This window comes from Hyla sarda, chromosome 5, assembly GCF_029499605.1.
Source record: "Hyla sarda isolate aHylSar1 chromosome 5, aHylSar1.hap1, whole genome shotgun sequence".
Classification (NCBI taxonomy): domain Eukaryota; kingdom Metazoa; phylum Chordata; class Amphibia; order Anura; family Hylidae; genus Hyla; species Hyla sarda.
In genome coordinates this window covers 208,995,844-209,011,375 of record NC_079193.1, presented here as the reverse complement: position 1 = coordinate 209,011,375, position 15,532 = coordinate 208,995,844, and the positions used below count along the sequence as shown (strand labels likewise).

The following is a 15,532-nucleotide window of genomic DNA, read 5'->3' as shown; positions in this document are numbered from 1 at the left end:
TTTCATTGATGAATTTGCTGTGTGACAATTGGCAGTATATCTCATGAAAACTGTACGTTCAAGAGACTCAATGGAAAGGTTTATGAAAACTGAGATTTTGTTGCATGATAGCTCTCACAATCCTAGTCCATAACAATATATTGGGTGTAATTTATGGAAAAGGTCCAGCGGAAATACTGTCTTTATTGCCAGAGCAACCAATCAACGTACAGTTTTTATTTCTTAGGCTGCATTCACATCACGATTTCTCCAATTTCTCCATCCGACCTGAGTACACGATTTTTATAACTTAAAATCGTATGAAATCGTATATAAAGTCTGATCCATTGACCTCCATTAAAAAATCGGATCCATTACACACATCCGATTTGATCCGCATCCGATTTCACACGATTTTTGTTCAGGTCTGAAATCGTGGTCAACCCCGATTTCAGACCTGAACAAAAATCGTGTGAAATTGGATGCGGATCAAATCGGATGTGTGTAATGGATCCGATTTTTTAATGGAGGTCAATGGATCAGACTTTATATACGATTTCATACGATTTTAAGTTATAAAAATCGTGTACTCAGGTCGGATGGAGAAGTCGTGATGTGAATGCAGCCTTACAGTACTGTATATGGCTATGGACAATAATATACAGTTTTGTTCCTTTATTTTATTCATGCAACTGTAATCATTCATGCTACAAAATCTGGCCTTAGTGTCACAAATGCAGAGTATTGCCACTGCTTCACTAAGTATTGATTCATGTTTCTGACAATACATAAATAAAATATTTTTGCAAAAAGGTTAAAAAGAGGGCCTCAATCTAAGAACAGTAATTCCTTTATTTTCCAATTTTGCTTTTCTACATTGATGAATGACACAATAAAGCCTGAGAAACAAACATTGGTTATCAAATTTAAATGTCAGTATTTTCTTTTACTATGGAGAGCTGTATTTGCCAAAGAAAAGAATATTTTTAGTTTCATTATGCCTGATGAAGAAGAGAAATGGGTGATCTGCATTGAATTCCACATCAAGGATCATGCACATCATTACAATCCCAGCAGTGGCAGCCGCAGCCTCTGTGCCTTCTTCATTCACCTCCACAAAAGATTTATGAATTACTTCAGATAGGAAAAGATTCTGAGATCCTGATAACCCGGATAGATCTGCACAACCTGCATTAAAAATATCAACCATTCCCAGTGCAGATAGTGTTGATTTAAGCCGATAGCTTTCTTCTAATTTGAATTTAGGCAGATGCACACGTACATCAGTTGGATTCATGTTTTCAGGTCGTGTCCATTCCTGAAGTTTTTCTAAGGAAATGTCCTTTTCAAGCTGAAACAAAATATACATATTTTGTATCATGTATCCTACTTTTATTGATGAGTAATTCTCACATGAGTTTATTACAAAAAAAGTTATTCCACAAATATACACATTTCCTACCATTTCAATTATGTGATATAACTTCGCTTGATGTGAGTTTAGAAAGCCTTTATTGTACACCCGTTCAATATTTGCACATTTTGTAGAGGCCTTGTGCTAAAATGTAAGTTTTCCACCGTCAATCTGCATACAATAGCCCATATTGAGAATGTGAAAAAAGAATTTAAACATGAATGCAGATATATTAAAAAACTTAAACAAAAAGGTATTCAGACTGTCTGCTATGACACTTGAAATGTACCGTATTTTTCGTCCTATAGGACGCATCGGCGTATAGACGCACCCAATTTATAGGTGCAAAATCTAAAAAAATTAAGATTTTGAACCCAATAGTGGTCTTCAACCTGCGGACCTCCAGATGTTGCAAAACTACAACTCCCAGCATGCCCGGACAGCCGTTGGCTGTCTGGGCATGCTGGGAGTTGTAGTTCTGCAACATCTGGAGGTCCGCAGATTGAAGACCACTGCATAGGAGGTGATACTCACGTGTCCCCGCCTCTCCGGACCCGTCACCGCTGCCCTGGATGTCGCTCCATCGCTGTCGCCGTGTCCCCGTCGCTCCGGAACGTCTCTGCTGCCGGCCGGGTATCCTTGCTCTCCGTCACCGCCATCATGTCGTTACGCACGCCGACGCACGTACGCGACGACGTGATGACGAGAAAGGAGAGCGTCGGCCATACAGGGGATCCCTGAACGGAGAAGACACCGAGGAGGCAGGTAAGGTCCCTCCCGGTGTCCTGTAGGCACTAACCCGACTGTTCAGTCGGGCTGTTCGGGACCGCCGCGATTTCACCGCGGCGGTCCCGAACAGTCCGACTGAACAGCCGGGTTAGTGTCACTTTCCCTTCAGACGCGGCGGTCAGCTTTGATCGCCACGTCTGAAGGGTTAATACAGGGCATCACCGCAATCAGTGATGTCCTGTATTAGCCGCGGGTCCCGGCCGTTGATGGCCGCAGGGACCGCCGCGATAGGGGTGTATTCACCGTATAAGACGCACCGACTTTCCCCCCCCCAGTTTTGGGCAAGAAAAAGTGCGTCTTATACGGCAAAAAATATGGTAGGAGTCACCTGTGGTAAATCCAGTTGACTTGATAGGATTTGGTAAGACACAGCTGTCTCACAGCTGACAATACATATCAGAACATAAACCAAGCCATGAGGGGTAAGAACTGTCTGTATAGCTCAGATAGGTCTAGAGAAGGGTGCAAAACAATTCTGCTATACTGAAAGTTCCCAAGAGCACAGTGGCCTCCATAATGCTTAAATGGAAGAAGTTTGGAACAATTAGGACGCTTCCTAGAGCTGACCACCACCCCAAACTAAGTAATTGGGAGAGAAGGGCTTTAGTAAGAGAGATGACCAAGAACCCAATAGTCACTCTGGCTGGGCTTCAGAGATCCTGTGTGCACATGGGAGAAACCTCCAAAAGTGCAGCCATCACTGCAGCACTCCATCAATCTTGACTTTATGGCAAAGTGGCCAGAGAGAAGCCTTTCCTAAGTAAAAGACAAAGGAAGGCTTAACCGGAGTTTGCAAAAGAAAAAGCACCTAAAGAACTCTCAGACTGTGAGAAACAAGGTTATCTGATCCAATTGAACTTTTTGGCCTCAATTGTAAGCATCATGTCTGGAGGAAACCAGGCATTACACACCACCTGGACAATACCATCCCTACAGTGAAACATGGTGGTGGCAGCATCATGCTTTGGGGGTGTTTTTCACCAGCTGGAAAAGGGTGACTGGTCAGGGTTAAGCCAACGCTACATAGAGCACAGCACCTAGATATTCTCAATGAAAACCTGCTCCAGAGTACTCTGCAGAGTACAGGAAAATAAACCTTGTCAGAAGGCGCTGTTCAGAACATCAGAAGAATCAGGTGGAAGCCAGATTGAGATGAAAGTGCTAGAAAGCACTGTGTTTATTTAAATACCAGATAGACGCGTTTCGGAGGATCATACCTCCTTCCTCAGATGCCATTCTGAGGAAGGAGGTATGATCCTCCGAAACGCGTCTCCGGGTCTGATGACGCGGCCGGTGATCGTGACGTCACAGCTCCGCCCCGTGTGATGTCACGCTCCGCCCCTCATTGCAAGTCTTTGGCAGGGGGCGAGACATTGAGGGTGCGGAACGTGACATCACATGGGGGCGGAGCCGTGATGTCACGATACTCCGGCCCCGTGTTCGGCAGTCATCAGACCCAGAGCGATGTTTGCTCTGGGGCCTGACGAGAGCGGAGTGCTGCGTGCGAGATTGCGGGGGTCCCCAGCGGCGGGACCCCGCGTGATCAGGCAATTTATCTACTATCCTTTAGATAGGGGATAAGTTGTCAGCTCGGTAGAACCCCTTTAAAGGAACAAGCATTCTTTCCACAGCTGTATTAAATTAAAGTAAGTAAATAGAAAAACATCCATAGACTAATGCACTGTCTCTAGTTAGACATAGACGTGACAGGGAAACTATATACAGTACAAGTATTATCTGTATGCATGATTCCTCTATCCTGCCTAATCTAAACCTCCTGCAACTGAGATTTAATAGTAATTCAATGACTTTTCTGACCCTGTATATACAGCAAAGTGAGCTGCAGAAAATAATCAGTATCAGTCCATTGTGCAGGTTTGGATGGCTAGTGGGAAACTGCACTGTTATATCATTTTTATTATATTGTATGCCTGGCCACATGACAGAAAGAAAGCATTTTGTTTTTAATTTTGAAAAAAATGATATTCTCTTTTGTCTTCCATGGTAATTAACCCACCTTTTCTAAACCAGTTGTTTCATCTTCAATGTTGTCTGGCAGCAGGATAATCATACTGAGTTCATTTCCCACATATGGGAGCTCTAGGATTCCACAGCTGAGTTCTGGGATGTAGTTGTAAGGCAGTTTTTTCTTCTGATACATCATTTTAACAAGTTTTTGTTCATTCTGGACAAAATAACATGTTGTATGTTATTTTAGGTTATGTTTTATCTTACAAAGTATATTTGCTAGGATTTTATGACAATAAAATATGCCGATTATTACAAGGTTCTTTACTAGGAATATTAAATGGCCACTGTCATTTCAAACAACTCTCCTCTATTTCATAGCTTGTGTGATTCCTAACATTTGTGTAAATCAATTCATTGACAAAAATGAACTCCTTACTAGAGAAAGACTCTAGCTCTAAAACGTTTTCCACTTGATATCTGTTAGTACTGTTAAGTGTAGGAGAAGGGGTTAGAGAGCAACCCTTGACGATGTAGCTGGAAGCTGAGCCTCTCTACTTTCTCCAGAGGATCTGCACTGTCCCTGAAAATGTAATTCTGTTTTTTTTCTCTCATCTCAACAGCAGCAGTTTAGTGCTTCCCTGCTGTGCTGCTGCTGTTTCTTTAATTTCTGCTTCCACTGCACCTTGCAATAGGCATCAGTAACTTATCTCTCCACATGCCATCTTTAGTAGTGTGCTGTACTGTATTCATTCCTCAGCACAGTGCCAGTCTGTTCATTGTAGTGCACTTTTAACAGCACTCAGTGTCATGGCATAGTAGTGAGGATTAGATGCAGTGCAGTGATTGGCCAGACAACTAAAAAGGAAGCAACTGTTTGTTACTGGCAAACAGCCCAGCTCTGGTCCTGCCCCTTGAAATGAGGAGAATATGAAATAGCTATGCACCATGGGAGCACGCAGGGGGCTCAATAACTGCACTGAAATGAATGGTTATTCTAACAAAGCTAAGTCGTTTTAAAAAATATATATTTTAAAACAATACGTACACTTTACTGATTTGGAGTATCTACCTAATATATTTTATGGTGCTGTATTTTATTTTTTCACTACATACTCTTCTTTTTTTTATTAAAAAATACACCCTTTAAGCGGGGTTTTTCACTTGGCAGTTTTTTTTTAACTGCCACTGCAGCTTTTGAGCCAAAACAGAAGTGGATTCAAATGAATGGAAAATATTTAAGCAAGGTCTTATACCTGTCCTTCCTGCTGGATCCAATTCTGGCTTTGGCTCAAAAAACAGTAGTGGCAGTTTAAAAAAAAACAAACAAACTGCCAAGTGGAAACCCAGCCTTAGGGAGATCATTTATTTGGAACCATATGCTTTTCCCATTTAGTTTAATAATACCAGTGCACCGCTGCATGTGAATTGTCCCCCCTAGTGGTAGCAACAGATGACTAAGATGTGTAGGGGTAAAAAAAAACGGCAGATCTCTAAAATTAATTTAAGATATTACCTTGTTTAACCTAAAAGGTTCTTCTGTTGTATGTTCAGGGTTAAATTTTTCAGCCCAGTCTCCTTTAAAATATATGGCATTCACCAGCACTAGTTTGGTTGTTCCATCTACTGACCCCTCAGTTAGAACTTCTGGAATTTTTCCTATAAAGCACAGGAAATGATGTGGTCAACAAGAAGCTATGTTAATATTTTCCTTATTACAAATCTTAAAGGGTCACTCTTCTCATTGAAACTAATTATTGCTATTGCACTCCTTATGGTAAATGAAAAATATTTCTAATATACTTTGTTTAAAAAAATGAAGTTTTCTATGTTTTATTTGTGCTTAAAAAAGCTCAAGAGCACATTTTCCTCAACTCATACACAGACTTTGGACCAAAGTCCAAACACAGGAAGTGCCACCTGGAGTGCTGAGGGGGGGGGGGTGTCCAGCCTCATCCAATCATAGCTCCTTTCACACATAACTGCCATATGCTGTTGGCTGAACACCCCCCCTCCCCTCAGCACTCCAGGCGGCACTTCCTGTGTTTGGACTTTGGTCCAAAGTCTGTGTATGAGTTGGGGGAAAATGTGCTCTTGAGCTTTTTTAACCCCTTAAGGACCAGGCCATTTTACACCATAGGACCAGAGCGTTTTTTGAACATCTGACCACTGTAACTTTAAACATTAATAACTCTGGAACACTTTTAGTTATCATTCTGATTCCGAGATCGTTTTTTTCGTGACATATTCTACTTTAATATGGTGGTAAATTTTAGTGGTAACTTGCATCCTTTCTTGGTCAAAAATCCCAAAATTTGATGAAAAAATTGAAAATTTTGCATTTTTCTAACTTTGAACCTCTCTGCTTGTAAGGAAAATGGATATTCCAAATCATTTTTTTTTGATTCACATATATTATATGTTTACTTTATGTTTGCATCATAAAATTGACGTGTTTTTCCTTTTGGAAGACACCAGAGGGCTTTAAAGTTGAGCAGCAATTTTCCAATTTTTTAAAAAAATTTCAAACTCACTATTTTTCAGGGCCCAGTTCAGGTTTGAAGTGGATTTGAAGGGTCTTCATATTAGAAATACCCCATAAAAGACCCCATTATAAAAACTGCACCCCCCCCCAAAGTATTCAAAATGACATTCAGTAAGTGTTTTAACCCTTTAGGTGTTTCACAGGAAAAGCAGCAAAGTGAAGGAGAAAATTCACAATCTTCATTTTTTACACTTGCATGTTCTTGTAGACCCAATTTTTGAATTTTTACAAACTTATATTTGTAGCCCAATTTCTCTCGAGTAAGCACATACCTCATATGTCTATGTAAAGTGTTTGGCGGGCACAGTAGAGGGCTCAGAAGCGAAGGCGCGACAAGGGGATTTAGGAGAGTACGTTTTTCTGAAATGGTTTTTGGGGAGCATGTTGCATTTAGGAAGCCCCTATGGTGCCAGAACAGCAAAAAAAAAAAAAAAACATGGCATACCATTTTGAAAACTAGACCCCTTGAGGAACGTAAAAAGGAAAAAAGTGAGCCTTAACACCCCACAGGGGTTTCACAACTTTTGCATATGTAAAAAAAAAAAAAATTTCCACTAAAATGTAAAATGTGTTTCCCCCCCAAATTTCCCATTTTTGCAAGGGTTAATAGCAGAAAATACCCCCCAAAATTTGTAACCCCATCTCTTCTGAGTATGGAGGTACCCCATAAGTTGACCTGAAGTGCACTATGGGTGAACTACAATGCTCATAAGAGAACGAGTCATATTTGGCTTTTTGAAAGCAAATTTTGGTCGGGGGGCATGTCGCATTTAGGAAGCCCCTATGGTGCCAGAACAGCAAAAACCCCCCACATGGCATACCAGTTTGGAAACTAGACCCCTTAAGGAATGTAACAAGGAATAAAGTGAGCCTTAATACCCCACAGGAGTTTCACGACTTTTGCATATGTAAAAAAAAAAAATGTTTCACTAAAATGTGTGTTTCCCCCCAAATTTAACATTTTTGCAAGGGTTAATATCAGAAAATACCCCCCAAAATGTGTAACCCCATTTCTTCTGAGTATGGAAATACCCCATGTGTGGACGTCAAGTGTCCTGCGGTCGAACTACAATGCTCAGAAGAGGAGGAGCGCCATTGAGCTTTTGAAGAGTGAATTTGTTTGAAATGGTAGTCAGGGGCCATGTGCGTTTACAAAGCCCCCCGTGGTGCCAGAACAGTGGACCCCCCACTTGTGACCCCATTTTGGAAACTACACCCCTCACAGAATTTAATAAGGGGTGCAGTGAGTATTTACACCCCACTGGCGGTGGGCTGAGCAAACAAAAAATAAAATTTTTCATTTTCACAGACCACTTTTCCAAAAATCTGTCAGACACCTGTGGGGTGTAAATGCTCACTGTACCCCTTATTACATTACGTGAGGGGTGTAGTTTCCAAAATGGGGTCACATGTTGGGTGGTCCATTGTTCTGGCACTATGGGGGCTTTGTAAACACACGTGGCCTTCAATTCCGGACACATTTTCTCTTCAAAATCCCAATGGCACTCCCTCTCTTCTGAGCATTGTAGTTCGCCCGCCGAGCACTTTACATCCACATTTGGGGTATTTTCTTACTCAGAAGAAATGGGGTTACAAATTTTGGGGGGCTTTTTTCCTATTTTCCCTTGTGAAAATGAAAAATTTAGGGTAAAACCAGCATTTTAGTGAAAAAAAATAATATTTTTCATTTTCCCATCCAACTTTAACGAAAATTTGTCAAACACCTGTGGGGTGCTAAGGCTCACTATACCCCTTGTTACATTACGTGAGGGGTGCAGTTTCGAAAATGGGGTCACATGTTGGTATTTGTTTTTTTGCGTTTACGTCAGAACCGCTGTAAAATTATCCACCCCTGTGCAAATCACCAATTTAGGCTTCAAATGTACATAGTGCGCTCTCACTCCTGAGCCTTGTTGTGTGCCCACAGAGCATTTTGCGCCCACATCTGGGGTATTTCCGTACTCAGGAGAAATTGCGTTACAAATTTTGGGGGTCTTTTTTTCCTTTTACCTCTTGTGAAAATAAAAAGTAAAGGGCAACACCAGCATGTTAGTGTAAAAATTTTTTTTTTTTACACTAACAGGCTGGTGTAGACCCCAACTTTTCCTTTTCATAAGGGTTAAAAGGATAAAAAGCCCCCCAAAATTTGTAGTGTAATTTCGAATACGGAGATACCCCATATGTGGCCCTAAACTGTTTCCTTGAAATACGACAGGGCTCCGAAGTGAGAGAGCGCCATGCACATTTGAGGACTAAATTAGGGATTGCATAGGGGTGGACATAGGGGTATTCTACGCCAGTGATTCCCAAACAGGGTGCCTCCAGCTGTTGCTAAACTCCCAGCATGCCTGGACAGTCAGTGGCTGTCCAGAAATGCTGGGAGTTGTTGTTTTGCAACAGCTGGAGGCTCCGTTTTGGAAACACTGCCGTACAATACGTTTTCAATTTTTATTGGGGGGACAGTGTAAGGGGGTGTATATATATTGTTTTACCCTTAATTGTGTGTTAGTGTAGTGTAGTGTAGTGTTTTTAGGTTACATTCACACTGACTGAGGTTTACAGTGAGTTCCCTGCTATGAGTTTGCGCTGTGGCGAAAAATTTGCCGCAGCTCATACTTGAAGCAGAAAACTTACTGTAAGCCTGCCCGTGTGAATGTACCCTGTACGTTCACATGGGGGGGCAAACCTCCAGCTGTTTCAAAACTACAACTCCCAGCATGTACTGACAGACCATGCAAGCTGGGAGTTGTACTTTTGCAACAGCTGGAGGCACACTGGTTGGAAAACCTTCAGTTAGGTTCTGTTATCTAACTCAATATTTTCCAACCAGTGTGCCTCCAGCTGTTGCAAAACTACAACTCCCAGCATGTACTGATCACCGAAGGACATGCTGGGAGATGTAGTTATGCAACAGCTGGAGGGATCGCAACTACAACTCCTAGCATGCTGAGACAGCTGTTTGCTGTCTGTGCATGCTGGGATTTGCAGTTTTGCAACATCTGGAGAGCTACAGTATAGAGACCACTGCAAACTGTGGCCCTCCAGATGTTGCAAAACTACAAATCCCAGCATGCCCTGACAGCAAACAGTTGTGTGGGCATACTAGGAGTTGTAGTTTTTCAAGATCTGGAGGGCTATAGTTCAGAGACTACCACATAGTGGTCTCAAACTGTAGCCCTCCAGCTGTTGCAAAACTACAACTCCCAGCATGCCCAAACAGCTGTCTCGGCATGCTGGGAGTTGTAGTTTTGCAACATCTGGAGTGCCACAGTATAGAGACCACGGCCCTCCAGATGTTGCTAGGCAACTTACCGGCTTCCGTTGGATCCAGGGAGCCTGCTGCACGACATCACCGCCCGCCGATCTCCGACGCCGATTGTCGCCCGCAGCCTCCGCAGATTGGTAAGTGGACTCTGGCCCCGGTCCTCTGTCGTTTCCCCCTTTCTGCCCCACCTATTGTGGGTGGGCAGGACGGGAAAAACGAAAGTTAACCCCCCCGCCCCCGATCTGCTATTGGTGGTCGCGTCTAGACCACCAATAGCAAAGATAGGAGAGGTGGCACCCCTGCCACCTCACTCCTATCTCTTCAGGGGGATTGTGGGTGTCATAGACACCCGCGATCCCCCTTATATTCCGGGTCACCATAGACCCGTAATGACCCGGAATCACGCAAATCGCAAGTGTGAATTCACTTGCGACTTGCGCCGATCGCCGACATGGGGGGTCTGATTACCCCCCTGGGCATTTGCGCGGGGTGACTGCTGATCGATATCAGCAGTCACCCCGGTCCGGTCCCCGCCTGGCGCGCGGCGGGGACCGAAATTCCCACGGACGTATGAGTACGTGCCTGGTCCTTAAGACCCAGGGTGCAGGGACGTACTCATTCGTGCTTGGTCCTTAAGGGGTTAAGCACAAATAAAACATAGAAAACTTCATTTTTTTTTAAACAAAGTATATTAGAAATATTTTTCATTTACCATAAGGAGTGCAATAGCAAAAATTAGTTTTAATGAGAGTGCCCATTGAAAGCAGATCTGTCAGCAGGAAAACAGGGGTGTAAATAAGCCCATGGCTAGATAAGGCTAGTCATCATGAGATAAGACATACCATTATTTATTTAAAGGGGTACTCCGGTGGAAAACATTTTCTTTAAATCAACTGGTGCCAAAAAGTTAAACAGATTTGTAAATTACTTTTATTAAAAAAATCTTAATCCTTCCAGTACTTATTAGCTACTGAATACTACAGAGAAAATTATTTTCTTTTTGAATATCTTTTCTGTCTGTACACAGTGCTCTCTGATGATACCTCTGTCCATTTTAGGAACTGTCCGGAGCAGCATATGTTTGTTATGGGGATTTTCTCCTGCTCTGACAGTTCCTGACATGGACAAAGGTGTCAGCAGAGAGCACTGTGGACAGACAGAAAAAATATTCAAAAAGAAAATAATTTTCTTTGTAGTATTCAGTAGCTAATAAGTACTGGAAATCAAAAGAGAAAATAATTTTCTCTGTAGCATACAGCCACTAGAAAGTACTAAAAGGATTAAGATATTTTAATAGAAGTAATTTACAAATCTCTTTAACTTTCTGGCAACAGTTGATTAAAAAAAAAATAATAATAATAAATAAAGTTTTCCACAAGAGTACCCCTTTAACTTGTCCTTGCCTATTGTTAAAATATAAGCTTTTTTGTTGTTAGGCTCAAGTGCCAAGGGGGTATTTGTGAGCATGGCAATAACCAATGTAAGTTTAGCCATTTCTTCTTAATCTGGTATCAGTCACACAAAGTTAGCAGATGTAAGTAGACCATAGGGTAGTAATATAAAGGACATGGGCTGGACTTTCCTGGGCTTTTGCCATACAAGGGAATGCCCCCCGGGCACCTGATCGTCATTTACATATTACCTAATGGCTTATATCTCACTGGTAGAGAAGACTATTAAAATAAAAAATGTATTTGTGGAATTATTGTGACTAGTCCTATATAGCCATTGACCCTTGTTTTCCTGCAGGCCTACTTTAAAATGGTTGCCCCCCACATATAAATGCAGGAAGTACTGCTCAGTCAATCAAATGCTGAGGCGGGTCATTGCTACAATAAGTGACTGGCTTAGCACACCCTGCCTGCATGTTTATCTGAAAGCCAAAAGTGCTGCTCAGCCGGGACTTAGGGCTGTTGAGTCAGATGTGGTGGAGGGAAGGCCACAGCCCATATGTAACAATTTTGTGGTGTTGGACAACCTTTTAATTCAAGAGGAATTTACTCGAGTAATTCCTCTTGAATTCTCCGCTCCAAATTAATGCACATCTCCTCTGCCCATTGACTTTAATGTTATTTCTGCTGGCCTGTTCACACTGCGGAAATTCTGCTAGCGGAATTCCGACGCTGAATTCCGTTCAGCTTGAAGAAAGAACATGTTCATTCTTCAAGCGGAATCCGCTAGCAGAAATCAATTGAAGTCAATGGTAAAAAAAAATTCCGCCCGACATCATTCTCACGCGGAATTCGCGTGCAACTCGCGCGCAATTTTCGCGGAAATGGCTGAAAAACCCTTCACTTCTTTCTCCCCCATTTCCGCGCGCAATTCCCCGTGCAATTTTGCGCGAATTTCCTGCAAATTTTTTTTTTTCGCCCGTAAATTTTTCAGCCTGAATTACTCTTCATTTACTCCGTGTGAACACACCCTAAAGGGTTTTTCCAGTGTTACAAATACATTTCTTACCTTTTATCTTTACCTTTTATTAATGGAAAGGAATTGTATTAAGGTACGTTCACATGGAAAAATCTTCTGTGAGTTTCTCACCGCTGGTTTTAATTGTGGCAGATTTTCCTTTACAGTATTTCAGCAAGGAAAATCTGCCGCAAACTTCTTTAAAGTCAATGTAATCTGCTGCAGTTCTGCCAATGTGAACATACCCATAGGGTAAAAACTGCTAAGGTGTCATTGCAATGATGATACTATTATAATAATATCTCCGGTATGATAATGTTGAAAAATATTGTATGAACAGTATATACTGTTCTTCATTGAAGATTAATTGAAGATTTTTGATAAAAAAAATAATATATTAGACTCAGTACAGTGTTAATAATCATAATATCATGATTATAACAATAATATCATAATACTAACAATTATAATATCGTAATAATTGTTATTATTATTATGAGTATTTTTATTTTGACAACTAGATGTGTTTGTAGACATAGTACCATTATCTTTTTTAAATGGGCACAGTCATTAAAACGAAGTTTTGCAATTGCACTCCTTACAGTAAATAATAAATCTTTCTAATGGACTTTTTTTTTTAAATGAAGTTTTCTATGTTTTATTTGTGTTTAAAAAAAGCTGCCACTAGGTGTCTCCCTACTTCTCCAGAGCACATTTCCTTCCATCTCTTGCACAGACTTTGGACTCCTGTTTGCCTGGCCGAAGTCTAAAACCAGGAAATGCAGTCTGGAGGGCTGAGGGTGTGTGTGCAGCCTTAGCCAATCATAACTCATCTCACACTAAACTGCTCTGGGCTTTGTGTAGCAGAGTGAGGGAGGAAGTTCTCCCCTGTATGGCTTCAAATGATATCATAGCCTGCTGGGGAACGCCCCTTCCCAGTCTGTGAATCTGACTGAGACTGAGCAGAAAATACAGAGCAATATCAAGGTAGAAAACTAACAAATAATAAAAATAAATGCAGGGGGTGGTTTATCATGATGGGGGCAATGATCTGGGAGGATTATAAAATTTAACAAGATCATGACAGGTACTCTTTATTGAAACGTTAACATACTTCTTTGCTATTTGTGCCTGATATTAATTAGTCTTTGTTGATATATACACCTAATTTTCATCTAAATTGTCTGCTATCTAGCCCTCCTAATTTGTACCTGGTTCAATCGTATCAGGAATCTGACAATACCAAATTACTATGCAATGGCCCATTAGAATATTGTTGTTGCATCCCTTTCGCTTTTATGAACATGAGAATGACAACTTCAATAAACTCAATTGGACTCACCAGATCTTAATCAACCAGAGATGCTGAGAATGTAATGGCGGGAGTTTCTCAGTACGAAAACCTACCAATTCTTAAGAAATTACCAAAAGAGGTTGTCAAGGAATTATGTTTTACAGTTAAAAGTGCTCAGGCTGGGGTTAGAACAAAGAAAAACATTTGCACTTAACTGTTCTATCCCCTGCCACTGTCGTTCTGACAGTGTTCAGACCCTCTGCATTGTCCTGGCTTTGGTTTTGACACAAGGAGATGCCTGCCCACCCAATTGTTGAGTGGCTAAGTTTGCACTTCCCTATGTTGAGCCCAAGACCAAGACGTGGTATGCAGCAGGACTGAACACCATCAGAGTGGTGGCAGCAGGAATCAGGTAAAACAAAGTACACAGTTTTTATTGTTTTTACACCTTCCTGACTACACTTAACTGTAAACAAGTATTCCTGGAAAACCCCTTTAATACCATGGACTAGGATTTTTAAAGCAAACATGTCTCATTAATGGTGGTGTCCTTTTATATTATGCTATTGAGCAGGAGTATCTGAGTGGGTGTATACAGAGTTTGAAAGAAAAAAGGTTTAGTATAACTAGTAATTTTCTGCTTTTAATGGGGTACTCCAGTGAAAAACAATTTTTTTAAATCAACTGGTGCCGGAAAGTTAAACAGATTTGTAAATTACTTCCATTTAAAAATCTTAACCCTTCCAGTACTTATCAGGTGCTGTATGCTCCACAGGAAGTTTCTTTAAAAAAAAAAAATTCCTTCTGACCACAGTGCTCACTGCTGACACCTCTGTCTGTCTCAGGAACTGTCAAGAGCAGGAGCAAATCCCCATAGCAAACCTCTCCTGCTCTAGACAGTTCCTGAGAGAGACAGAGGTGTCAGCAGAGAGCAATGTGGTCAGACAGAAAAGAAAATTCATACAGCAGCTGATAAGTACTGTAAGTTTTTTTTTAATAGAAGTAATTTGCAAATCTGTAAGTACAAAGAAGATGTGAAAAGTATAAGACGGCACTCACCGGGATTTTCAGGCTTGCAAAAAGCTTTCTTTATTGCATAAGCAAAAGGTGCATAGCGGTGCGGTGTGAAGGCAGGTATCCGGCCAGGACGCCGGGGAACGAATGCGGCGTGATGGTTACAGCTGTGTCGTGCTTCCGCACTTCCTAAGACCATGAACGCCCACTGTGTGGTCACTGGTATATACCTGTGTGACCTCATCAAACAGGGGCGGGTAATTCAAAACACAAAACAAGTGAATACAACCAGTGCATGAATAAAAACTGTTAAAAACAATACAAAACAAGTTGCAAATATATTATTGAATAATACAGTCTAGATAAAAATGCCTAAATCTAGCTTATCATTTAAACCTAGATTTCCCTGAGCTCCAGTGCGTATTATCCAACGAGCTTCAGTTTGCAGGAGTAGTCTCCGCCTATCTACTCCGTCTCGAGGGTGCACCCTTTTGTATGGCCAAAATACTGTAGGGCTAGAGGGTCTCCATTGTGGGCCTCCCACATATGTTCTATTATTCTGGGCGATCCTTTTTTGCTTTTTAAGGAATATAGATGCTCTCTGAACCTCACATGCATTGGGCACGTTGTGCTTCCGATATAAAATCGTCCGCACTTGCAGATCAAACCATACACGATAAAGTTGGTTTTACAACAACAAAAATCCTTAACTGTTATATTGACTCCCCCCAACATGAAGTTGTTTTTGCAGATTAATGGAGGACACCATTTACATTTACCACATTTGTGGTTCCCTTTTAATAATAGCCAATCCTTTCTGCTTTTAGAGGCAGAAAAGCTGCTATGTGTTAGTGT

At 41.4% G+C, this 15,532-nt stretch overlaps 1 protein-coding gene across 2 annotated transcripts in view; it reads right to left on the bottom strand.

Annotated features, from left to right (window-relative positions):
* Positions 1-794: 794 nt before the first annotated feature.
* LOC130273745 (leukocyte elastase inhibitor-like) overlaps positions 795-15,532 on the bottom strand; it is a 38,995-nt gene continuing 24,257 nt past the window's right edge. For both annotated transcript variants that reach the window (XM_056521024.1, XM_056521025.1), the window contains 3 exons: positions 5,667-5,809; positions 4,200-4,367; positions 795-1,330 (listed from right to left, as the gene is read on the bottom strand). In XM_056521024.1, coding sequence (XP_056376999.1) covers positions 929-1,330; positions 4,200-4,367; positions 5,667-5,809 — 713 coding nt within the window. In that variant the 3' untranslated portion in view covers positions 795-928. The remainder of the gene's footprint in view (positions 1,331-4,199; positions 4,368-5,666; positions 5,810-15,532) is intronic.